At 44.0% G+C, this 27,887-nt stretch overlaps 1 protein-coding gene across 3 annotated transcripts in view; it reads left to right on the forward strand.

Moving 5' to 3' along the window:
• Positions 1-6,928: 6,928 nt before the first annotated feature.
• Positions 6,929-27,887, forward strand: part of LOC121001046 (serpin B6-like) — a 33,278-nt gene continuing 12,319 nt past the window's right edge. For all 3 annotated transcript variants that reach the window (XM_040431935.1, XM_040431934.1, XM_040431933.1), the window contains exons 1-4: positions 6,929-7,033; positions 23,226-23,403; positions 24,580-24,717; positions 27,769-27,886. In XM_040431935.1, coding sequence (XP_040287869.1) covers positions 23,236-23,403; positions 24,580-24,717; positions 27,769-27,886 — 424 coding nt within the window. In that variant the 5' untranslated portion in view covers positions 6,929-7,033; positions 23,226-23,235. The remainder of the gene's footprint in view (positions 7,034-23,225; positions 23,404-24,579; positions 24,718-27,768; position 27,887) is intronic.

Consider the following 27,887-nt stretch of genomic DNA (forward strand, 5'->3'; position numbering starts at 1 on the left):
GATCTTTTATGGCGAACCTCAGGTATTTTTGAGACTCGGTACGGATCGGGACGTGGTAGTACGCGTCTTTTAGGTCGACTGTACACATCAGGGCGTTCTTTTTTATTAGAAGGATGGTGGAGCTCAGGGATTCAATCTTGAATTTCCTATAGGTAACATGCTTGTTTAGGTCCCTTAAGTTTATTACCATTAGATAGGCACCCCCAGTTTTTTTTTTTTTTTTACTAGGAACAGGTTTGAGTAATAGCTCTGACCCTGTAGAGATAGAGGGACTGAAATTACTACTCCCAATTTTTAGAGATCCTGAATTTTTTCCCAAATTAATGGTAACTGTGCCGGATGATGAGAGATTTTGAATCTTTTTGGGTGGGGGAAGAAAACTCTATCCTGTAACCGTCCCTTATTATGTTTAAAGCCCAGGGATTTGAAGTGACGGATTTGTACTGCGGGTAGTCTTTGGTCTTCCCCCTATCCTGGCGTCATTGTTTGTTGCTGGATTTGTTTTGGGGATTAAGAAGATATTCTCTACCCCGTCCCCCTTTTAGTTAGCTCCAGTGGCCCGTTTTCCCTTTTCCTAGAAAGGATTTCCCTTGATTAAACTGGGGACGAAAGGGCAATTTCCTTTTTGTCGGCTTTTCTTCATTAAAACTTTTTTTCTTGTTGGTAGCTTTTTCTAGGATCATGTCCAGGACCGGGCCAAATACATACTCCCCAGAAAAAGCTATCGAGCATAACTTCATTTTGGATGCTATATCTCCCTCCCAGGATTTCATCCAAAGAGCTTTTCTGGCAGCATTGGATAAAGCCGCATCTTTAGCTGAAAACCGGATAGTTTCTGCTGAGGCATCAGCTAGAAAGCCTGTAGCGGATTTCAATAATGGAATTGAATCTAATATCTGTTCCCGCAATGTTTTATTAATTAGATGTCTCTCTAGTTCATTCAACCAGATACATCGACCTAGCCACTGAAGTTGCGGTGATATTCGTCTTAAGGCAATACATTGCCGCTTCCCAAGATTTCCTCAGGAGGCTATCCGCTTTCCTTTCCATGGTATCTTTTAATTGGGAAGTCTTCAAAAGGTAGCAAGGTTTTATTTTTGTTTGTTTTTTATTTACCTTTACTACCTGGATGTCAATTCGAGGTATTTCATCAAATACCTTAGCTTCAGTGGGGTCAAATAATAACCTGCTCTTGAATTCCTTAGAAATGCCTAATCTTTTTCTCAGGGAATGCCCACTCATCCATAATCATTTAATGTTTTCGTTTATGGGAAACACTCTAGAACGTTTAGTTTTTAATCCCCCAAACATCTCCTCCTGAACTGAGCGAGGTTTTTGGACATCCTCTACTCCCATAGTATCTCTAACCACCTTTAAAAAGGTCATTCATCTCCGTTGTGGAGAAAGAGAATTTTTTTGATTCATCTGTTATTTCCCCTTCAGATAAGGGATGCTCGTCTTCAGAGTCTGAGGAGGATATGTCTATCAATTTTTGGCGTTTTGGCGGAGGTACTGCAAGGGCTTCTTCGCGAAAGGATGCCAATGAAGATCAAACTTCCTCTTGGATCATGGAATTGAATTCCTGCATGATAGATGGCTGTTTATCTCTCACAATTCTTGTAATACACTCCTTACAGAGCTTTTTAGTATATTTATCAGGAAGTTTAGCACAGCATTGGATGCATTTCATAGTCTTTCTGGGTTTCTTCAAGGTTTGTTTAGAGACCTATGAGAGAGCAGCTGTATTAATGCAGGATTCAATGTATAGTACAGCAACAGAAAGTGCAGTATACATATATATAACACTCATTTTATGTGAGTTAATATATTCACGGCACAACCTGCCATCGTCAAGTGGAAAACTGCAAGCAACTGTTGGTACAAGTAAATACACACATTGCAAGCCAATATTCATGGCATTAACCACCGCTTTTATTTTGCCGCTGTTTTAATACCAACTGTTCAGGAAATCTTTTTGCTACAATTTTTTTTGCTACAAATGAACCTATCTACTGTGAACTAGAACATTTATGGCACATACCATTTGCCACCATCCAACTAATGTTTAATGGGAAAACATCCCCTTTTTTTGCACTTCTTTTTGCATGAAGGGACAGTCACCCAACTAGGGGTTGCTGTTTCCGTCGCTTACTCACTGACATTATTATACATCTATTCTTGCTCATTACTAGCATACTAGTTATGTCGTATACCACTATGTCTTAACACCATCATGAAACATTAATTTTTATCAATTCATTACACCTTTTTTTACCAATATATCTCCCCCTTTAAACCCCCCTTTTTTATACAGATACTAATAAAAGCAATTTATATATATACACTCACCTAAAGAATTATTAGGAACACCTGTTCTATTTCTCATTAATGCAATTATCTAGTCAACCAATCACATGGCAGTTGCTTCAATGCATTTAGGGGGGTGGTCCTGGTCAAGACAATCTCCTGAACTCCAAACTGAATGTCAGAATGGGAAAGAAAGGTGATTTAAGCAATTTTGAGCGTGGCATGGCTGTTGGTGCCAGACGGGCCGGTCTGAGTATTTCACAATCTGCTCAGTTACTGGGATTTTCACGCACAACCATTTCTAGGGTTTACAAAGAATGGTGTGAAAAGGAAAAAACATCCAGTATGCGGCAGTCCTGTGGGCGAAAATGCCTTGTGGATGCTAGAGGTCAGAGGAGAATGGGCCGACTGATTCAAGCTGATAAAAAGAGCAACGTTGACTGAAATAACCACTCATTACAACCAAGGTATGCAGCAAAGCATTTGTGAAGCCACAACACGCACAACCTTGAGGCGGATGGGCTACAACAGCAGAAGACCCCACCGGGTACCACTCATCTCCACTACAAATAGGAAAAAGAGGCTACAATTTGCACGAGCTCACCAAAATTGGACTGTTGAAGACTGGAAAAATGTTGCCTGGTCTGATGAGTCTCGGTTTCTGTTGAGACATTCAAATGGTAGAGTCCGAATATGGCATAAACATAATGAGAACATGTATCCATCATGCCTTGTTACCACTGTGCAGGCTGGTGGTGGTGGTGTAATGGTGTGGGGGATTTTTTCTGGGCACACTTTAGGCCCCTTAGTGCCAATTGGGCATCGTTTAAATGCCACGGGCTACCTGAGCATTGTTTCTGACCATGTCCATCCCTTCATGACCACCATGTACCCATCCTCTGATGGCTACTTCCAGCAGGATAATGCACCATGTCACAAAGCTCGAATAATTTCAAATTGGTTTCTTGAACATGACAATGAGTTCACTGTACTAAAATGGCCCCCACAGTCACCAGATCTCAACCCAATAGAGCATCTTTGGGATGTGGTGGAATGGGAGCTTCGTGCCCTGGATGTGCATCCCTCAAATCTCCATCAACTGCAAGATGCTATCCTATCAATATCGGCCAACATTTCTAAAGAATGCTATCAGCACCTTGTTGAATCAATGCCACGTAGAATTAAGGCAGTTCTGAAGGCAAAAGGGGGTCCAATACCGTATTAGTATGGTGTTCCTAATACTTCTTTAGGTGAGTATATACACTGCTCAAAAAAATAAAGGGAACACAAAAATAACACATCCTAGATCTCAGTTAATTAAATATTCTTCTGAAATACTTTGTTCTTTACATAGTTGAATGTGCTGACAACAAAATCACACAAAAAAAAAAATGGAAATCAAATTTTTTAACCCATGGAGGTCTGGATTTGGAGTCACACTCAAAATTAAAGTGGAAAAACACACTACAGACTGATCCAACTGTGATGTAATGTCCTTAAAACAAGTCAAAATGAGGCTCAGTAGTGTGTGTGGCCTCCACGTGCCTGTATGACCTCCCTACAACCCCTGTGCATGCTCCTGATGAGGTGGCGGACGGTCTCCTGAGAGATCTCCTCCCAGACCTGGACTAAAGCATCTGCCAACTCCAGGACAGTCTGTGGTGCAACGTGACTTTGCTGGATAGAGCGAGACATGATGTCCCAGATGTGCTCAATTGGATTCAGGTCTGGGGAATGGGCAGGCCAGTCCATAGCATCAATGCCTTCATCTTGCAGGAACTGCTGACACACTCCAGCCACATGAGGTCTAGCATTGTCTTGCATTAGGAGGAACCCAGGGCCAACCGCACCAGCATATGGTCTCACAAGGGGTCTGAGGATCTCATCTCGGTACCTAATGGCAGTCAGGCTACCTCTGGCGAGCACATGGAGGGCTGTGCGGCCCTCCAAAAAATGCCACCCCACACCATTACTGACCCAATGCCAAAACAGTCATGCTGGCATTGCTGGAGGATGTTGCAGGCAGCAGAACGTTCTCCACGGCGTCTCCAGACTCTGTCACGTCTGTCACATGTGCTCAGTGTGAACCTGCTTTCATCTGTGAAGAGCACAGGGCACCAGTGGCGAATTTGCCAATCTTGGTGTTCTCTGGCAAATGCCAAACGTCCTGCACGGTGTTGGGCTGGAAGCACAACCCCCACCTGTGGACGTCGGGCCCTCATATCACCCTCATGGAGTCTGTTTCTGACAGTTTGAGCAGACACATGCACATTTGTGGCCTGCTGGAGGTCATTTTGCAGGGCTCTGGCAGTGCTCCTCCTGTTCCTCCTTGCACAAAGGCGGAGGTAGCGGTCCTGCTGCTGGGTTGTTGCCCTCCTACGGCCTCCTCCACGTCTCCTGATGTACTGGCCTGTCTCCTGGTAGCGCCTCCATGCTCTGGACACTACGCTGACAGACACAGCAAACCTTCTTGCCACAGCTCGCATTGATGTGCCATCCTGGATAAGCTGCACTACCTGAGCCACTTGTGTGGGTTGTAGACTCCGTCTCATGCTACCACTAGAGTGAAAGCACCGCCAGCATTCAAAAGTGACCAAAACATCAGCCAGGAAGCATAGGAACTGAGAAGTGGTCTGTGATCACCACCTGCAGAACCATTCCTTTATTGGGGGTGTCTTGCTAATTGCCTATAATTTCCACCTGTTGTCTATCCCATTTGCATAACAGCATGTGAAATTGATTGTCACTCAGTGTTGCTTCCTAAGTGGACAGTTTGATTTCACAGAAGTGTGATTGACTTGGAGTTACATTGTGTTGTTTAAGTGTTCCCTTTATTTTTTTGAGCAGTGTATATATATATATATATATATATATATATATATATATACACATACACACACACACACCTGTGTCGTGCCAGTTGGTGAGTGCCTGACTAAAACTATTTTAACTATCCATTTTCCACTTATATGACCGGGTGGAAGCACCATACCAGTCAGAGCACCAACCTATAGCGATAGGGGAGAAGAGCCGCCAAATACTACTTAACTTCTCTATTACCACAAATAGGGTTGCCACGGACGGTATCTCACCGGCAAGGCCAGTATTTTAGTGGCCCTGCCGGTGTAGGTACTTTTTTTACATTGAGGAGCGCTCATTAGCATTAGCCTTTAGCTCCCTTCCCCCCCTCATTCCTAATAATAAAAAATAAAATAAAAAAAGCACTCCATTTGCTCGCGCTGCTGGACTGGAAGCTCAGGACAGGGCCTGTGAGACTTCATCACGCTGGAGCTTAATCCTGTCCTGAGCTTCCAGTCAGCAGCGTGTGTTCACAGTGGCGCGAGCAAATGGATGAGGTGAGTGCATTTTTCTTTGGGCAGAAGCAGAGAAGGGGGAACTAATGGGGCGTTATTCTTCCTGGCGGACACTAATGGGTAGCATTATTCTTCCTGGTTGGCACTAATGGGGGCATTAATGGAGGAATTATTCTTCCTGGGGACACTAATGGGGGCGTTATTCTTCCAGGGGGCACTATTCTTACTGGGTGGCACTAATGGGGGCATTGTTTTTCCTGGAGGCATTATTCTTCCTGGGGGTACTTATGGGGCACAAATGGGGCCATTACTCTCATTGGAGGGCATTAATTCTGGGGTGCATTACTATTACAAGGGGACACTAATGGGTGCATTAAAAGGGGTTATCCAGTTCTATAAAAAGTCCCCCAATATACTGGGCCCCCCACCTTGGTTACTGCGTCGCCGCTTTTCCCCGTGCGCGGATGAAAACATCCAGTGTCGTGGGGGAGTAGCCAATGGCAGGCGGGACGGGGACCGTGATGCTAGTTGATGCTCGTCCTCAGCCTGCCTGCCCCCCCCTCCCGACACTGGATGTTTTCATGCACACATCAGGAGACGCAGCAGTGGTGGTGCGGGGAACCAGAGTGGTGCGTGAAGCAGGGAGCCAGGTAAGTATATTCAATGTGAGCGGCCCGGCATATGGGGGGACATTTTATAGGATTGGATAAGCCCTTTAGTATAACTGGGTGCACTAATGGTGACAGTATTAATTCTGGGGGGCGCTAATGGGGGCATTATTAATGCTGGAGGCACTAAAGGGAGCATTATTAATGCTGGGGGGCACTAATGGGGGCATTACTATTACGGGGGGGGGGGGCATTAATACCCCCTTTGGGTATGGCTTTGCTTGGCCAGTATTTTTTGTTGGGAAAGATGGCATAAACCTAGGTACAAATCAACTGCTATGAGGTACACAACACACAGCTCTGGTGCACGCACTCCACACACACTGTATATCTGGCTATGCTCTGCTGCACTTACTATACTTATAAAACCTACACAACATGAGGAATGACACAGGCTGCTGCTGCACACATCACCTCCTCCTGCACTGGCACTTCAGACCAGCTCACTCAGCACAGACCGCACACAATACCTAGAAAAAAACACAATGCTTTCCTAAAAGCTGCCCCCTCCAAAGAAAAATCTCCAACTCTCTCTGTCACCTGATGTGTCACGTGGCCAACACTTCCGGCATCTGTCAGCTTCAGCTATATTAGTGATGCATGTGTCACATGATCATGACGTCAGCACACAATCTGCCGATCCCTCTACTCTGTACTCTGGGCGTGGAGGAGATACCAGCACTCAATAGCGGCCGGGACTGGAAGCAGCGGCACTCCCAAATTTCTATCCCAGCGTTACCGCAGGTGAGTGATGAGCCCGGCTCTGCGTTATCTGTCTAATCTACCCCCTGTGTAATATATACCATGCTGCAGTGTCATTATCTGTCTAATCTACCCCCTGTGTAATATATACCATGCTGCAGTGTCATTATCTGTCTAATCTACCCCCTGTGTAATATATACCATGCTGCAGTGTCATTATCTGTCTAATCTACCCCCTGTGTAATATATACCATGCTGCAGTGTCATTATCTGTCTAATCTACCCCCTGTGTAATATATACCATGCTGCAGTGTCATTATCTGTCTAATCTACCCCCTGTGTAATATATACCATGCTGCAGTGTCATTATCTGTCTAATCTACCCCCTGTGTAATATATACCATGCTGCAGTGTCATTATCTGTCTAATCTACCCCCTGTGTAATATATACCATGCTGCGTCCGGATTCCTCCACTATTGAATACTTTTTGGTGACACGTGCTAAAAATCAGATCTGGATTAAGTTTGATAGATCAACAGTTGCTGTCAGAAAGGCTAATTCAAAATATAAAAAAGTATGTCAGAGCCCCGCGCATGTATTGTGTATGTCAGAGCCCCGCGCATGTATTGTGTATGTCAGAGCCCCGCGCATGTATTGTGTATGTCAGAGCCCCGCGCATGTATTGTGTATGTCAGAGCCCCGCGCATGTCAGGTCTCTATGGGCTGGTTTGTGTAGGAATGCATTTATACAGATCCTACTGATATACAGTCCTGATCAAAAGTTTAAAACCACTTGAAAAATGGCAAAAAATCGTATTTTACATTGTTGGATCTTAACAAGGTTCCAAGTAGAGCTTCAACATGCAACTAGAAGAAATGGGAGGGAGACAAAACATTTTTTTGAGCATTCAATTAATTGAAAATAACAATTAAACTGAAACAGGCTGTTTTTCAGCTGATCCAAATTTTAGGATCACATGCCTTTTTAAAAGGCCAAATCTGTGCAAAGATGTGGATTCATTGTCATTTTCTGTCAGGTAGTCACACGTTGTGATGGCAAAGGCAAAGAAACTCTCCCTTTTTGAACGTGGTCGGGTTGTTGAACTGCATAAGCAGGGTCTCTCACAGCGCGCCATCGCTGCTGAGGTGGGACGTAGTAAGACATTAATTTGGAATTTCTTAAATGATCCTGAGGGTTATGGAACAAAAAAGTCAAGTGGAAGACCCAAAAAATGTCACCAGCACTGAGCCGGAGGATCCGATTGGCTGTCCGTCAAGACACTGGACGATCCTCGACCCAAATTAAGGCCCTTACTGGCGCTGACTGCAGCCCCATAACCATCAGACGGCATCTGAGACTGAAGGGCTTCAAAACCAAGAAACGTCTTCAAAGACCTCGTCTTCTTAAACGCCACAGAACTGCTCGTTTGGACTTTGCAAGAGAGCACCAAACATGGGAAATTCAAAGGTGGAAGAAAGTTTTATTCTCTTGTGAGAATTTTTTTTAACCTTGATGGTTTCCAACATTACTGGCATGACAAGCAGATCCCACCTGAGATGTTTTCTACGCGCCACAGTGGAGGGGGCGCCATAATGGTCTGGGGGGCTTTTTCCTTCAGAGGAACAATGGAGCTTCAGGAAGTGCAGGGGCGTCAAACGGGCGCTGGCTATGTCCAGATGTTGCAGAGAGCATTCCTCATGACTGAGGGCCCTCGTCTGCGTGGTAACGACTGGGTTTTTCAACAGGACAACGCTACAGTACACAATTCCTGCAAGACAAGTGACTTCTTCCAGGAGAATAACATCACTCTTTTGGCCCATCCTGCGTGTTACCCTGATCTAAATCCAATTATGAACCTTTGGGGATGGATGGAAAGGGAAGTCTACAAAAATGGACATCAGTTCCAGACAGTAGATGGCCTTCGTGCGGCCGTCTTCACCACTTGGAGAAATGTTCCCACTCACCTCATGGAAACGCTTGCATCAAGCATGCCGAAATTAATTTTTGAAGTGATAAACAATAACGGCGGAGCTACTCATTACTGAGTTCATGATTGGAGGTTGGATTTCAGTTTTGGGGGGTTTAGTTTTTTTTTTTTTGGAGGTGTGGTCCTAAACTTTTGATCAGCTGAAAAACAGCCTGTTTCAGTTTATACGTTGTTTTCATTAAATTGAATGCTCAAAAAATGTTTGGTCTCACTCCCATTTCTTCTTGTTGCATGTTGAAGCTCTACTTGGAACCTTGTTAAGATCCAGCCATGCTAAATATGATTTTTCTTTTGCCATTTTTCAAGTGGTCTTAAACTTTTGATCAGGAATGTATATGCCAGACAGAATTGGGTGCTTTGTACTGTTTCCTGTAGTTCATTTCCACCATATTATATTATATTACATTGCATAGAGCCTCTAGGACAGGGATCAGCAACCTCCGGCACTCCAGCTGTTCTGAAACTACAACTCCCCAGAGTCCTCCTTTCACTTCTAGGGGAGTTACAAACATAGCAGAGTAAGGCTACATTCACATGACCGTTGTTTTGGTCCGCATCCGAGCCGCAGTTTTTTTAGGCTTGGATGCGCACCCATTCACTTCAAAGGGGCCGCAAAAGATGCAGACAACACTCCGTGTGCTGTCCGCATCTGTTGCCCCGTTCCGTGGTCCGCAAAAAAAATATATAACCTGTCCTATTCTTGATCCGTTTTGCGGACAAGAATAGGCAGTTATATTAATGGCTGTCCGTGCTGTTCCGCAATTTGCGGACCGCAAAACACACAACGGTCGTGTGCATGTAGCCCAAGTGTGCATGCTGGGAGTTGTAGTTGCAGTGCTGAAAGTTTCTGATCCCTGCTCTATGCAATGGACAGGACTCCGTTTATTAAAGGGGTATTCTGGTTATTTCAAGTTATTCAATTTCTACACTATAGGGCAGAGATCAGCAACCTTCACTACAACTCCCCACATGAACAGTTGATCGGCTGCTCTTGGAACAAATGTGCACTGCTGGCAATATGCACCATATCGCTAAATCGGCAAAAAATAATATTTGTCTGACAATACAAACTATCACAGACCAGCAAACCTGCTTAAAGAAGCTCGGTCAGCATGATCAACCTAGTATGCTGATTAAAACTATACCTTTCTTTTGTCTGAATGCCAAGCAGCTGCAGAGATATCCATGTTTTATTCATATGCAAATGAACATGAACATGTTGGAGCACCAGGGGACAGGGCAGAATCCCTGGATCACTGCTTTTTGTGACACCCCCTGTGCTCTGCACTAGGGATCGACTGATTATCGGATTTACCGATATTCATGATTTTCAAAGTCTGTATTGGCATCTAACCATGCTGATAATGCGTGCAGCGCTGCTCGCTTATGAGAAAACATGGCGCTTGGCACGCGCCGCCGTGTTCAGTGGCCGCAGTCAGTGGAGAAGGAAGGAAGGCTGGAGGGAGGGAATCCCTCCCTCCTATGACGTGGCCGCCGCAGAGCCCAATAAAATGAGCGGGCTCTGAAGCTGCCCGCACCACTGCCTCCAATGAATTTCTTGCTAATATTAACCCCTTTAGGACACAGCCATATTTCGCCTTAAGGACCAGGCCATTTTTTGCAAATCTGACCAGTGTCACTTTAAGTGCTGATACGCTTTGACTTATCCAAGCCATTCTGAGATTGTTTTTTCATCACATATTGTACTTCCTGACACTGGTAAAATAAAGTCCAAAAAATTTATTTGTATTTATAAAAAAAATACCAAATTTACCAAAAATTTGTAAAAAATTGCAAATTTCCAAGTTTCAATTTCTCTACTTCTATAATACATAGTAATACCTCCAAAAATAGTTATTACTTTACATTCCCCATATGTCTACTTCATGTTTGGATCAATTTCTGAATGATATTTTAATTTTTGGGGGGTGTTACAAGGCTTAGAAGTTTAGAAGCAAGTCTTGAAATTTTTCAGAAATTTTCAAAAACCCACTTTTTAGGGACCAGTTCAGGTCTGGAGTCACTTTGTGAGGCTTACATAATAGAAACCACCCAAATTGACCCCATTCTAGAAACTACACCCCTAAAGATATTCAAAACTGATTTTACAAACGTCGTTAACCCTTTAGGTGTTCCACAAGAGTTAAAGGGCTTCTGTCAGCCCACTAAACCGTTTTTTTTTTTTTTTTTTTTTTTTGTTTACTAATAATCCCCACACTGCGAGCTCTGCATACATAAGTTAAATAATCATTTCTGTTCAGTAGAATTTGCCAAAAAGCGATTTTTAAAATATGCTCCATCCTCAATGCGCCTGCGCCGATGACGTCACAGCTACACCAGGCGCATTGAGGAGAGAGCGGCCGCCTCTCAGTGCGCCTGCGCAGATTGAAGATACGTACGGCCGCAGCGCAGGCGCCAGATTTTGAATGCTAACAGGCAGGGCCAGCAGAGAACGATTCCGTTCCCTGGCCCTGTCAATCACAATGCGGAGGGGGCGTCATTAGGGTCGGAGGATGCGGCTGCTACCAGCAAGTAGCCGCCCTACTTGCTGGTAGCAAGGTAATTTGCATATTTTAAAAATCGCTTTTTAGAAAATTCTACTGAACAGAAATGATTATTTAACTTATGTATGCATAAATCGCAGTGTAGGGATTATTAGTAAACAAAAAAAAAACGGTTTAGTGGGCTGACAGAAGCCCTTTAATGACAAATGGTGATAAAATTTCAGAATTTAGATTTTTTTGGGCAAATTTTCCATTTTAATCCATTTTTTCCAGTAACAAAGCAAGGGTTAACAGCCAAACAAAATGCTATATTTATTGCCCCGATTCTGTAGTTTGCAGAAACACCCCATATGTGGTTGTAAACTACTGTACGAGCACACAGTAGGGCGTAGAGGGAAAGGTGCGCCGTATGGTTTTTGGAAGGCAGATTTTGCTGGACTGTTTTTTTTGACACCATGTCCCATTTGAAGCCCCCCTGATGCACCGCTAGAGTAGAAACTCCATAAAAGTGACTCATCTAAGAAACTACACCCCTCAAGGTATTTAAAACTGATTTTACAAACTTTGTTAACCCTTTAGGTATTTCACAAGATTTAATGGAAAATAGAGATACAATTTCAAAATTTCACTTTTTTGGCAGATTTTCCATTTTAATAATTTTTTTCCAGTTACAAAGCAAGGGTTAACAGCCAAACAAAACTCAATATTTATGGCTCTGATTCTGTAGTTTACAGAAAACACCCCATATGTGGTTGTAAACCGCTGTACGGGCACACGGCAGGGTGCAAAGGGAAAGGAATGCCATACGGTTTTGGAAGGCAAATTTTGCTGGACCGTTTTTTTTTTTTTTTACACAATGTCCCATTTGAAGCCACCCCCGATGCACCCCTAGAGTAGAAACGCCAAAAAAGTGACCACATTTTAGAAACTACGGGATAGGGTAGCAGTATTGTTGGTACTAGTTTAGGGTACATATGATTTTTGGTTGCTCTATATTACACTTTTTGTGAGGCAAGGTAACAAGAAATTGCGGTTTTGGCACCGTTTTAATTTTTTGTTATTTTCAACATTCATCTGACAGGTTAGATATGTAATATTTTTATAGAGCAGGTTGTCACGGACGCGGCGATACCTAATATGTATACTATTTTTTTTATTTATGTAAGTTTTACACAATGATTTCATTTTTGAAACAAAAAAAAATCATGTTTTAGTGTCTCCATAGTCTGAGAGCCATAGTTTTTGGGCAAATATCTTGGGTAGGGTATAATTTTTGCGGGATGAGATGACGGTTTGATTGCCACTATTTTGGGGTGCGTATGACTTTTTGATCGCTTGCTATTACACTTTTTGTGATGTAAGGTGACAAAAAATTGCTTTTTTTACATTATTATATATTTTTTACAGTATTCACCTGAGGGGTTAGTTCATGTGATATTTTTATAGAGCAGGTTATTATGGACGCGGCGATACCTAATATATATACTTTTCTTTATTTATGTAAGTTTTACACAATTATTTCATTTTTGAAACAAAAACAAAAAAATCTAGTTTTAGTGTCTCTATAATCTGAGAGCCATAGTTTTTTCAGTTTTTTTTTGCGGGATGAGGTGACTGTTTGATTGGTACTATTTTGGCGTACATACGACTTCTTTTTTGATCACTTTTATTACCTTTTTTGGTTAGTAAGGTGGGCAAAATTTCAATTTTATCATAGTTTCTTATTTTTATGGCGTTCACCATTCGGGTAAAGTAACATGACCGTTTTATAGATCAGGTCATTACGGACGCGGTGATATCAAACGTGTAGGGAATTTTATTTTTTTTTCATTTTTAATCAGTGATAAATGTGTTTTTATTTTTTTACTTTTTTTGGACCCAGACCCACTTGGTTCTTGAAGATCCAGTGGGTCTGATGTCTGTATAATACAGTACAGTACACTATATAGTGTATTGTACTGTATTTTACTTACACTTTGAACAGATCTATGCCTTTAGCACAGATCTGTTCAGCACCATGGACAGCAGGATGCCTGAGAAGGCGTCCTGTTGCCATGGGAACCTTCGCCGCCTGCCACAACTGAGCAGACGGGGAAGGGGAAGGAGGGGAGCTCCCTCCCTCTGTGACCCCATCCTGTCTGGGGGCTGCAAAGGCACACCCCCCGATGGGAGAGGGAGGGAGCCCCCTGACTGTTAACCCTTTCTATACAGCGGTCCGTACAGACCGCGGTATGGAAAGGGTTAAAAGGCTGACATCGCAGCACAGTTGTCAGCCGTTTATACCAGAGTGTCAGGGACCGCGGGGATCAGAAAGAGCAGCAAAGAGCAGGTCTGAATTGACCTGCGGTTTGCTGCGATCGCCGACATGGGGGGGTCACAGGATCCCCCGGCGCATCTAGCCAAGGTGCCTGCTCAATGATTTGAGCAGGCACCGGGTTCCGATCACCGCCCGCCGGGCGGGGATGATCGGAACTATACATGACGTACCGGTACGTCACGTGTCCTGAAGAGGTTAAAGCAGGAAGATAGACAGGGGATGGTTTACCGCTGTGCCGTCTCAGTTAGTGTGTTCGGCGAATGGCAGCAGCCTCCTGCTCCTGAGTGTCCTCCCCAGAGTCAATCAGCCAACATAGCAGGTGCCTGGCTACTGTGTCACCAATGATAATTTTAATACAAATACAGGAGGCGGGTGCCGGCTGTACCCGCCTCCTGTATCTGTATTAAAAATTAATTATCATTGGTGGCGCTGTGCGCCCCTCACCAAGTATTAAAGTCATTGGTGGCAGTGACCATAGGGTTCCCCCCCCCCCCCAACCTAAGTAATTTCATTTGTGGCAGTGGCAGTTCTGATCGGAGCCCCAGCAGTGTAATCGTGGGGCTCCGATCGGTTACCATGGCAGCCAGGATGCTACTGAAGCCCTGGCTGCCATGGTGAGCTGCCTGCTGCTGTGTGTACTATGCACAGGGCAGCAGGGACAGTGTAAGACCCTATTCACCCTAATAGAGCTCTATTAGGGTGAATAGGGAATATCGGTTTGTTATCGGCCTGAAAGTTCACAAGTTATCGGTATCGGCTCTAAAAAATCAATATCGGTCGATCCCTACTCTGCACACTCTCCCCTCCCCTTGATTAACAGGGCTAGATATCAGCATGCTGAGGGCAGAGCTGTGTCCTTGCATGTACAGTACAGACCAAAAGTTTGGACACACCTTCTCATTCAAAGAGTTTTCTTTATTTTCATGACTATGAAGGCATCAAAACTATGAATTAACACATGTGGAATTATATACATAACAAACAAGTGTGAAACAACTGAAAATATGTCATATTCTAGGTTCTTCAAAGTAGCCACCTTTTGCTTTGATTACTGCTTTGCACACTCTTGGCATTCTCTTGATGAGCTTCAAGAGGTAGTCCCCTGAAATGGTCTTCCAACAGTTTTGAAGGAGTTCCCAGAGATGCTTAGCACTTGTTGGCCCTTTTGCCTTCACTCTGCGGTCTAGCTCACCTCAAACCATCTCGATTGAGTTCAGGTCCGGTGACTGTGGAGGCCAGGTCATCTGGCGCAGCAGCCCATCACTCTCCTTCATGGTCAAATAGCCCTTACTTTCAAAGTTTTCCCAAGTTTTCGGCTGACTGACCTTCATTTCTTAAAGTAATGATAGCCACTCGTTTTTCTTTACTTAGCTGCTTTTTTCTTGCCATAATACAAATTCTAACAGTCTATTCAGTAGGACTATCAGCTGTGTATCCACCTGACTTCTCCTCAACGCAACTGATGGTCCCAACCCCATTTATAAGGCAAGAAATCCCACTTATTAAACCTGACAGGGCACACCTGTGAAGTGAAAACCATTTCAGGGGACTACCTCTTGAAGCTCATCAAGAGTGTGCAAAGCAGTAATCAAAGAAAAAGGTGGCTACTTTGAAGAACCTAGAATATGACATATTTTCAGTTGTTTCACACTTGTTTGTTATGTATATAATTCCACATGTGTTAATTCATAGTTTTGATGCCTTCAGTGTGAATCTACAATTTTCATAGTCATGAAATTTAAAGAAAACTCTTTGAATGAGAAGGTGTGTTCAAACTTTTGGTCTGTACTGTATATATCATATACACTACTTACTATAGCCTTACCATATTGAGAATAGAGGGTTTCTATGCTTAGAAAGCTAACACATATTATTGGATTCTTCATAGGAACAATATATAATTATTATGAAACCAATAATATGTATTAGCTTTCTAAGTATAGAAATATCACAGTCCTCAATGTGATAAGGCTGTAGCCTGGGGTTAAGTGGTCAGCCTTGCATGTAGATCCCAGGTTTGAATCTTGGGAGAGACTTTCAGATTTTTTTGTTCAGATATTTCTTTTTGGTCCCTCATTTAACCCATAATAAGTATATAGCCTTATCATACTGAGAATTTTTTTATACTTCAGAAGCTAATACATTGTGTAGATTTCTTTATAATCGTATATTGAGCCTGTGAATAAACGAGTAATATGTTTAGGTTTCCAAGCATAAAGAACACTATTCTCAATACAGTAAAGCTATAGCCTTTTATTATGGTTTAAAGGAGAGTGGAAAAAAAACACAAGTCTCACCTGGGACTTGAACTTAGGATCTCTACAAGGTTGACCACTTGCCAACAAGCTATAGCCTTACGACATACAGATGGACGTTTTTGTTATACTTAGAAAGCTAACACAGGGACAGGAAACAACGTGGAGATCTTTAAATAGCCCCCTACCTTTAGGCTAGTTTCACACTAGCGCCAGGGGACTCCGGCAGGCTGTTCCGGCGGGTGAACAGCCTGTCATATCCGTCCTGCCGCTAGTTCACATGTGCCCCCGGATTGCCGCTCTTTCCCCATTGACTATAATGGGGTGGGGGGCGGAGTTCCGGTGGCAGCACGGCAGCGAACGCCGAGAGGCGGCCGGACTAAAAGTACTGCATGCATCTTGATGATAGGTCATCGGTATTAAAAGCCCGGACAACAGTAATTGTGAGGATAAGGTGACCACGTAACTGTGGAAAGGCCCTACACAAGCTAATCCAGATATCGCTGTATGTCTCAAGCCATGCAAAATACGAATTTGTGAATGTCACTAGTAGGGATGAGCGAACCTGAACTGCAAAGTCCGGGTTTGGGTGATTTGTGAATTACTTCATTATTTTCCATTATATTGGAAAATAACGTAATTCTTAAGACCGAATGCAAAAGGGGAAACCTTTAGAGGCATTTTGCATTCCGTCATAATAGAAGTCTATGGGCAGCATAACGGATCCATCCTGGTTTCCGTTAGGCAGGAGTCCTGTTGCTGTAACAACAATAACTATACAGATCTGAGCATACTCTAGCCTCAAAGGGGTTTTCCAGGATTTTAATATTGATGAGCTAGGCTCAAGATAGGCCATCAATATCTCATCCAGCACACTGCGCTTCCAACAATCAGCTGGCACTGTGGCACTAGTAGTAGTGGCAAAACTGCACTTCTTCATCCATTTTGTAATGGACAGAGCTGACACCTGTTACTATATACCAGGGGTGGTCAACCTTATAGACACAAAGAGCCAAAAAAAAAAAAAAAGTATGACTACCAGGAGCCACAAGCTATACACTTACACACGAGTCACCGTATTTTTCGCCCTACAAGGTGCACCTAGGTTTTCATAAAGAAAACGAAGAGAATAAAAATATTTTTCATCTGCTCTGAGGTCTGATAAAAATATTTTTTTCTTATTTTTCATTGGCAGAGAAAAAAATAAAATATATTTTTCATCAGACCCCTAAATCAGATCCCCCAAACCTCATCAGACCTCCAAATAAGACCCCCAATGCTTGGATCAGACAACACAAATCAGACTCCCAGTGTCAGACCCTCAGTGCTCAGATCTCCCCCCTTCTCAGATTTGACCCCCCCCCCCCATGCACAGACCTAACCAACCCATGTTCAGACATGACCCCCCCCCCCCATGTTGAGACCTGACCCCCCCCCACCCAGGCTCAGACCTGACCTCCTCCCCCCCCCCCCTCCTGCACCCAGGCTCAGACCTGACCTCCCCCCCCCCCCCCCCGCACCCAGGCTCAGACCTGACCTCCCCCCCCCCCCCCCCCCCCCCCCCCCCCCCCCCCGCACCCAGGCTCAGACCTGACCTCCCCCCCCCCCCCCCGCACCCAGGCTCAGACCTGACCTCCCCCCCCCCCCCCCCCCCCCGCACCCAGGCTCAGACCTGACCCCCCCCCCCCCCCCGCACCCAGGCTCAGACCTGACCCCCCCGCCCAGCTCAGACTTTATCTGGCTCAAGACAGACACCCTTCAGTTGGATCGCACTGTGCTTCAACACAGATTGAAACTCAGCAAATCTATGCTGGATCGTCGTAGGCTCCTCTGCAAGATGTCATAAACCGCACAATAGTGAGAGTACCTCCGGCACAGTTAAAAGATTCTGCTTTATTATACTCACAGAAGTAAAATGATTTTTCAGCATATCAATATAGCACATAGGAAGAACCCTCAGGAAACTGGAAGTTAGAATACAGGAGCACATCCGTAACATTAAAAAAGGTCTAACTACCCATAGTGTCTCTATGCATTTTAAGGTGCACCATGAGAAGAACCCAAGGGGTTTGAAATTCATGGGAGTGGAACTGGTCAATGTCACGGATGTCATTAATTGGGATAATGCTGGATCGCGCAGGGCAAGGGCTTTTTTATTTACAATAATACACTGCTGGGCGGAAGCTTTCTCCCAGCAGTGTATTCGGTGACGTTACCGGCTCTGATGGGCCGGCTTTAGCACTGCCCTAGCCATTTTACAGGTCCATCAGTGCCGGTGACGTGACGGAATACACTGCTGGGCGGAAGCCTCAGCTTGGCAGCCCTAAGGAAAGCCCGGTACGTCACCGGATCTCCTGAAAATGCCTTTTCCCTGCGCGATTCATCGCAGGGCAAAGGAAAGCATCAGAGCATGTAAGGGGGGTTGCCTAGGTGAAAATATGGGTATGTCCAGGTTCAGCTCTGAACCCAGACAACCCCTTTAAATATTTAACTTACGGTTTTAAAATTTCATTAGCGAAGCAGAGTTCAGCTTCGGATTTTGGAACTAGGCATAAACTAATTGTGACATCATAGAAGAGAGACGAAGCAAGCCTTGCGTTATTTGCAGCAAGATTTGCCAGGCCTCAGCGGAGCCCATACATTTTAGTGCACTACGGAGTAGATATTGTAAACAAAGTCTTCAAACGAATCGGGTTTGAACTAGGGGTGCACCGAAATGAAAATTCTGGTCCGAAACCGAAACCGAAAATTCAGGATGCCCTTGACCGAAAACCGAAACCGAAACCGAAACTGCCTTTTTGCCCAAATACTTTTAAAATACTTTTTTTTTAATGATTTTATTAATAATTCTTTTTCATGAATGAAATTCATCTGTGGGTGGCGCTGTTATGGAGAGGGGGATCTGTGGGTGGCGCTGTTATGGAGAGGGGGATCTGTGGGTGGCTCTGTTATGGAGAGGGGGATCTGTGGGTGGCGCTGTTATGGAGAGGGGGATCTGTGGGTGGCGCCGTTATGGAGAGGGGGATCTGTGGGTGGCGCCGTTATGGAGAGGGGGATCTGTGGGTGGCGCCGTTATGGAGAGGGGGATCTGTGGGTGGCGCCGTTATGGAGAGGGGGATCTGTGGGTGGCGCCGTTATGGAGAGGGGGATCTGTGGGTGGCGCCGTTATGGAGAGGGGGATCTGTGGGTGGCGCTGTTATGGAGAGGGGGATCTGTGGGTGGCGCTGTTATGGAGAGGGGGATCTGTGGGTGGCGCTGTTATGGAGAGGGGGATCTGTGGGTGGCGCTGTTATGGAGAGGGGGATCTGTGGGTGGCGCTGTTATGGAGAGGGGGATCTGTGGGTGGCGCTGTTATGGAGAGGGGGATCTGTGGGTGGCGCTGTTATGGAGAGGGGGATCTGTGGGTGGCGCTGTTATGGAGAGGGGGATCTGTGCACTGTTATGGGCATAACAGTGCACAGATCCCTTTCCCCATAACAGTGCACAGATCCCTTTCCCCATAACAGTGCACAGATCCCCCCTCCCCATAGCAGTGCACAGATCCCCCCTCCCCATAGCAGTGCACAGATCCCCCCCTCCCCATAGCAGTGCACAGATCCCCCCTCCCCATAGCAGTTCCATAGACCGATCCCCCCTACCCATAACAGCCCCGGCCCTGCTGCTCACAGCATCTTTATTTTACCTTACAATCGTGAGGCTCCAGTAACTAACAACTCTGCAGGCAGAGCGGAGGGCGGCGTAACGTCACTTACTCACGTGACGCACCTGCTCCGCCCACTTTATGAATGAAGGAGGCGGAGCAGGCGCGTCACGTGAGTAAGTGACGTTACGCCGGCCTCCGCTCTGCCTGCAGAGTTGTTAGTTACTGGAGCCTCACGATTGTAAGGTAAAATAAAGATGCAGTGACAAAGTAAACCGCCCGCCCGCAGATGGTGGGTGACAAATCCCACACCCCATATTTTCGGCCGATATGTAACAATATCGGCCGAAGTGGATTAGGTGCATTTTCGGCCGATATTTTCGGCTGCCGAAATTTCGGTGCACCCCTAGTTTGAACACAGCAATCCGAACCCGATTCGCTCAAGCCTAGTTCTGACCACTGCCATGACTTTCATCTTTTATAAGATGTGTAACTCTGATGGTATCTGGTAGTATTGTCACAGAGACAACCATAGCCTTGATAGGCTTCCAGTGTGGTACAGAAACCGTGCTGATGAATCGTCCAGACACCTCTCCACTTTATTATCCAGCTTCTGTACGGCCACACATAGAGTAATCACCGCTACTTTTCCAAAATGGAATTTCATGCAGCATTTACGGCACTGTCGAAGTGGATGAGATTTATTAAAATCTCATCCACACATTGTGGAAATATTCCACAACAGTATCTGCACGTAACTTAGCGCGGATTTTAAATCCCGAGTGTTGCAATTTATGTTGTGGACGTCACCCTATTAAATATGGAGGGTGAAATCTGTGGCACTTCCGCACCAAAACCTGTAGCAAAATCCGCAGTTAAGTGCTGATTTTCCCGCTGCGGACCTTCCACTGCATTGCTGTCTCCATTAGGAGCCTCCATTACAGATTCAGCCGAAACGCTGGACAATATAACACAGCGAGTTGTGCTATTATGTCTGGTGAAATGCTGTATTCCTTAACGGAAACCTGACAGACCCCATTCTAGTCTGTGCCCAGCACTGTCAGATTATTTGCTATAAAGCAGAGGAACAGCAATAACACTGATATGAACTCGGGAGATGCAGCAAAAGTCTCCCCATTACTTCTTAAAGGTCAACAGATTTGTATTTATGAATCTGACTGACCTGTTACATGTGCGCTTGGCAGCTAAAGGCATCTGTGTTGGTCCCATGTTTATGTGTCCTCATTGCTGACAAAAATGATGTTTTAATATATGCAAATTAGCCTCTAGGAGCAATGGGGGCGTTGCTGTTACTCCTATTGGCTCAGCTCTGTCTCCAGCTGCTGCTCCCTCTCCACTTTGACAGGACCAGACAGGGAGAAGGTGAGCTGTTTTTTCTCCCTGGCTGTGACGCTCTCCGCTGTGATTGGACAGCGCTACAGCCAAGAAGAAGGAGACGCCCATTGAGAAACATGGCCGTCTCTTCCTCCCTGTACCGATGGTATGAATTTACATACCAGACAGGAAACCAATACGGGGGGCACAGCGGGCGAACAGAGAAGCGTATAGAAGACATGTAACATGACTTCAGTATGCCCTACACAGCCAGCTAATTATATGACAATGTCCGGACCTGTGAAAGGTCCTCTTTAAAGGGGTTCTCCAGGAATTAAGAAAATGAAAATACGTAAATAATACTTTGTTATAAATAAATTTCCAAATACCTTTCATTTGTTATAATGGCTCGATTTCTCTGGGGAGCAATCATTAGGAGAAATAAAATGGCCGCCGTCTTATTAGTGCACACAAAACCTGTCCTAATCACACAGGAGGACAAATTACTTCAGAGCCCTGAGGTAAAGAGCTGCCACATCCTCCTCTCTGCTCTGCTTGTCAGGGGTTATGGCCCTGAATACTGTTTAATATGATCTTCAGCTGAATCTCCATAGGAATGAGGAGTTCATGAGGAGACGAAGTACAGAGAGGAGGTGGGGATGTGGCTGTGTCCTGCTATGTGATTAGGACAGGTTTTGTGTGCACTAATAGAACAGCAGCCATTTTATTTATCCTAATGATTGCTCCCCAGACAAAAAGAGCCTTTAACTAATGAAAGATATTTGGGAATATATTTCTAACAAAGTAATATTTAGGTATTTTCATTTTCTTAATTTCTGGAGAACCCCTTTAAGTTCAAATTTGAAAATACACTTTGTTTAGCTGGTTAGAGAAGTTTAAGCTCATGAATATGACATTGCAGTCATCAGGCTGTCTTCAAGAGAAAACCACTCCTTGGTTTATTCTCTTGCTTTTTGCTTTGGGGAACATGACTCAGAAAACCGCCACATCGTCAGTTACGTTCTTAAAGGGTTTCTACCACCAGAAATACTGTTATGTAGCTGACTGACATTAGAGATGCGCTAATGTCAGCACTACATAACAGTATGTTTCTAACGTTAGTCCCTGCAGCCGTTTTTGTTAAAAAAGCACTTTTATAATATGCTAATGAGCCTCTAGGTGCTATGTGGGCGTAAAATCAGCACCTAGAGGCTCCGTCTACTCATCCATTATCCCGCCCAGGTCCAGTGTTGTGCCCGCCCCGCTCCTCTTGATTGATGGCACGGTCTGCCGCATCCCTGCCGAAATCCCACACCTGCGCCGTTCAATTCTGTCTTCGACGCAGCGAGTGAAGGCCGCTCTCCTGATGCTGGCTTCCTCACTGTGACGTAGTCGGCGCAGGCGCAGTAAGGAATCCGGCACCAGGATCGCATCATTCACTCACTGCGCCGAAAACAGAAGTGAACGGCGCAGGCGCGGGATTTCGGCAGCGATGCGGCGGACAGTGCCATCAATCAAGAGGAGCTGGGCGGGCACAACACTGGACCTGGGCGGCATAATAAGAGTGCTTTTTTAACCAAAACGGCTGCAGGGACTAACGTTTGAAACATACTGTTATGTAGTGCTGACATTAGCGCATCGCTAATGTCAGTCAGCTACATAAAAGTATTTCTGGTGGTAGAAACCCTTTAAGAACAGTAAGAATCTATTTTATCCATGGTTTGATGATAAGAGAGATTTAGAAGATGAACATGAAACGAAATTCAAAAAGTTTAACAATTTGAAAGGTTCTACAGTTTATTTTATCTACCAGTCCACGTACCAGAATAGTCACCACTGCAGCCTAGAGTGTGCAAATGCCTAACTAACTGACAACCCCCCCCCCCCCCCCCCCAAGATACCCACCATGTATAAGAAAGTCGGCCACGTGCACATGTTTCAAGTAATGTCGGAGAACAAAAAGCAGCATATATCGTAGTCCATGGCCACTGCTTCTTCTAGGAAGAGTTGAAGCGTCTAGCTCACAATTTCTGATAACGTTTCTTCCCATTGATTTTCTATGTGACATTGTTTTTTGAAATATATATCTTTGCAGTTTCTTCCATGTCCGTAGATAGTATGGTGTCCTCTTTGCAGTGATATTAGGTTTTCTCCAAGTATGTTAATGACCGGTGATTTCTCCTTAATCTTGCAGGCTCTGAACAATGGATTCCCTCAGTGCAGCCAATGGAACCTTTGCTATTAATCTGTTTAAGAAGCTCACAGAAAGCGATAACAGATGCAACTTGTTCTTCTCCCCATTAAGCATCTCCTCCGCTCTAGCAATGATTTACTTGGGAGCCAAAGGAAATACTGCTGCTCAGATGTCAAAGGTGGGTACTGAAACGACAGCAGCAGTGACTGACTGTGACCTGTCTCTTGAAAGACATTGGTTTGAGACTTCTCTTTTTTGGGACTTGTGGAATGCTATATTTTCACCAGTGAGGTACAGTTGGCCACAATTGCCCAGGGAGGCTGGTCTTGCTTTTCAATTTCGAAGAAAATATAAAATTTATTTTAAAAAAAGTGTAATTATAAACAGCTCTGCTCATATGAGTATGGAGGGTTCATTGAGGTTTTCTTAAACCTTTTTCCAATATGTTGCGTCATTTTTGCCTTTAAATACAGGAACTCCTACCACTAACAGCAACTACTGGTTTCTGGAAGTAGAAAACTGAATAGGAATATCATCCTTTTATTGCCCTCACAAGGATCTGCATTTTTATTACGGCCACCTCCTATCACTAAGTTCCTCTACAGCAGCAGTAGTATGGTGATCACTAACTGTTCCTCCCTGCTAAGGTCGTCCCAAAAAGACAGCTTCTCATCTAGCCACAGGATAGGCAGTAAGTACCTAATTGGTGTTGGTCCAACTGCCGCAATCCCCACAATCGTGAGAATGGTGGTTGTCTTCCGTTTGATCAAGCATTCAGACTGCTTCTTCATTCCATTTCCACCAAGCACTGTAGTCCACTATCTTTGACAGTCCCACAGACTTTAAATGGAGCAGCAGCAGTTCACATGCTTGACCACCACTCTGGGTTCATAGGATCTCCATTCTGATGATAGGTGTGGGTCTCAGCATTTGAAACCTCACCGATGAGACGCTTGTATAGATAAAAAGTTGTCGTTCTGGAACAACCCCATTTGGTATAAGGTCCTAGAAAATAGCACCACGTGCTAATGAAGGTCAACTCTAGATAAAACCAAAAACTCTTGTCGTACTTTAAAAAAAATCTGTCTGTTGTTGTGTAGATCCTCAGACTGACAGTGTTTTAGCTGATCCTTTGCCAAGAGAGCTGACATGGAAGAAACTAGGTGGTCACCAATGATTTTCTGCCAAGTTATCTGATAAACTGCATTTTTTTAGATACGTTATCTCATACTGCAGTAAACAAGAAGCTAGAACTCTGCAGATAGTCCCAATTATGACACATGGGCTCACAATGTATTTAACTAGGATATTTTTCTACTCAAAATTAACTGCAATGTGAATGATTTTATTACAGGTTCTACAGTTTGAAAAGGCAAAAGATGTCCATGCCGCATTTCAGACCCTGATCTCTGATATCAACAAACCAGGCACAGATTATCTTTTAAGTACTGCTAACCGCCTGTATGGAGATAAGTCATTCACGTTCCTTGATGTAAGTTAAAGGAAACGTATAATCAGAAAATGCCCTATCATTTAAACCAAGTTTTTATGTTAAACATACTTTCTTTTCACACTGACCATCAAGTCTAATAATAGGCTGACCATTCATGTCTGTAGAGATCACCTTTTAGCAGTCATCTCCTTATTATCACTGGCAGGTGTACAATGTCAGATAGCAGAGGATCTATAACATCTTATCTACTACTATACAACCACTGCACAGAGCATGCCTAGAACACTTTCCCATCTAGACATCAGAGAACCTCTGTCTATCTGGTTGTAATTGGTGAATAAAAAGGATGCGTTCCTTTAACCCTTTCGGGAGTTTTTTTCGCCTTTGCATTTTCATTTTGTGCTCCCTGCCTTCTCAGAGCCATAACTTTTTTTTTTTTTTTTTGTTTTGTTTTTCCATTCACATAGCCATATGAGGGCTTGTTTTTTGTGGGACAAGTTGTACTTTCCAACGCCACCATTTAATATGGCATAGGGTGTAGTGGAAAAAAATTCCAAATGGGGTGGAATTGGGAAAAAAATGCAATTTTGCCACAGGTTTTTTACAGATTTTTTATTTATTTTTTCCGTTGTTCACAATGTGGTAAAAATGACTCGTGATCTTCATTCTCCAGGTCAGTACAAATCCAGCTATACTACATATGTATAGTTTTTGTTGAGTTTTGATACTGAAAAAAATACTAACTTTTGTTGTCATTTCTGTCCCTATAACTTTTTTGTAGTTATGTGTGCGGAACTGTATGAGGGCTCATTATTGTGCAGTGCGATCTCTACATTTTTTATTCTCATTTTGGGGAAAGGGAGGTGCTTTAGAATTATTTTTTTTTTTCAATTTAAAATCTCTCCGACTCCTCCGATCGCTACACGTGGGATCGTGAGCATTACCGGAAGCTTGCGGCTTTGATAATACAGGCTCTCAGAAAACTGCCCATCTGAAGAGTGATATGAGAATTTCATGTTCATTTAAAGGGAATCTGCCACGAGTGACCTCCCTATCAAACGTTTTGAATATAAACATAGCTGTGGTTCACCTGATTATTCACAGCAGGAAGTGAATTCTGCTATAATACTATGGGATGCTGGAGCTTGCACCATCAGCACAGGGGCCAGGGCCCCTGTTGTATCCACCATCATTGCTGAAAACGCTAATGCCAGCGGATTAACCCCTTGGATGCCATGATCAATGCTGTTCTACGCATATAAGTGATTTGCAGAGGGAGGGGGCTCCCTGTGTCTCTTCATCAGCCACCACACTGCGATAACAGAGGGCCAATGGTTGCCATAAATGACGTTTAGAAAATGGATATAAAATGGAGGGCACTCAAATTTCTAGGTACACATATGGATAAATCATAAATTATTTATTAGAAGTAAAATTTTAAACCACAAGGGTGTAAACAAGTGGCGTCAGGGTAGTTTAAGCCTCAATGCGTAATACTGTTACACAAACCACAGGGGTGTAAAATAGGTGGTTCCAAATGAGTGGCGTCACAGTTATTTGTGCCACAATACGTACTTTTCCTATGTAAACCACAGGGGTATAAATAAGTAGTTCCAAATAAGTGGCGTCAGGATAACTTGAGCCACGATGCACAGTGTTCTTATATAGTGATCAGTCTGTCTAGTATAATAAAATATATATAAAATCCACGTTGAAGTGGGCTTGTATGTGCCCAGCTAAGTGTAACGTGGGTATCCGGATATCAAACAATAATAAAGTTCACTGTAAAAGCAAATTGAAGGCAGATTGTATTGTATTGCAATGTTACAATTCCTTGTTGTGTCCAGGTAGATGGGGACAGTCTATTATATGTTAAGGCTGGAACAGTCTTACCCCATCGGAGAGGTGTCCGGATAGGTGGTATATGCTGGCGGTGGTCCGATCCTGGGGAGCGTTGGTGCGCACGTCGACTTTTTCTGTTTCTCTGTCTGTAGCGGTGTCTCCTACTTCCGGTATCCTTGGTAGCGTCCCACGTGGTGTAGAGGATGGCGTCTCGCGTTGCTCGGGGTGAGTCTCCGGCAAAAGGTGCTGCCTATCCGGAGAGAGCACCTATCCGTGAATTTCTGAAAGTAGAGCCTCTGTATATTTCCACTTATTACGTTTAGAAAATGATGCCAACATAAAGTAGACATATGGGGAATGTAAATTAAAAACTACTTTATGAGGTATCATTATCTGTTCAAAAAGCAGGGAAATTAAAATTCAAAAAATACCTTTTTTCTTTTTCTTTTTTTTTAACCTCACTCTGTTCCCGAGTTACACTTTTTCTTAATATGCAAATTACGCCTTTTGAGCAATGAGAGCAATTCTTTTGCTCTTGTTGCCCTCAAGCGCCTCTCATTTGTGTTTAGCCTCTTCCTTGCTACTTTGCCTCTGCCTGGCCCATATCAATCAAAGCAGGGAGGGGTTGGCCATAGAAAAGAGAAGAGCTTGGGTGCAACAAGAGCAATGGTGATGTGCTCATTGCACCAAATGCCTGATTTCCTTATTAAGAAAAAGTCTAATTTGGGAACAGAGCCTCAAATCAACAAAGAAAAAGCAACAGTGTTTTAATCAGGGGAACCACTTCTATTTGTCTATGCAAATAGTTGGACAGGGAGGTTGCTGGTGACAGTCTCTCTTTAAAGGGAATATCTTACCTCATCTTTTCTTTAATTAAAACATGACACATATTCTTTTTTCCAATCTTTTTAAATTCTGATTGTAGTTTTTTTTAAAGTGATTCGCTGCTGTGTGAACAATAGTTCAGAGATGCTTAAAAGCCACCACATGTACCATAATAGCCTGTAGTGTACAGATGACTCATTGACTTTAGAGAATGTTATTACTTATTGTAATCCTGCATGTGATAATGTGGGAACTGCTGAGAAGTGATCTGTACAGAACAGGAAGTGTCAGTCTATTGTGTGGTTCAGTGACCAATGTGAAACTGCAAGATTCCAGGAATTTTTTATTTTAATATTTAGTGAGGCTTCCTGGTAGATAGCACTTTAAATGCTTCAGTCAAGAAATGATATTTGAATTTTGCAGGAATTCCTGGGATCCACTAAGAAACACTACCATGCGGATTTACAGTCTGTGGACTTCTCTACAAAGGCAGATGATTGCAGAAAGGAGATCAATTCTTGGGTGGAGCAGAAGACAGAAGG

The sequence above is a fragment of the Bufo bufo genome, chromosome 5, assembly GCF_905171765.1.
Source record: "Bufo bufo chromosome 5, aBufBuf1.1, whole genome shotgun sequence".
Taxonomy (NCBI): domain Eukaryota; kingdom Metazoa; phylum Chordata; class Amphibia; order Anura; family Bufonidae; genus Bufo; species Bufo bufo.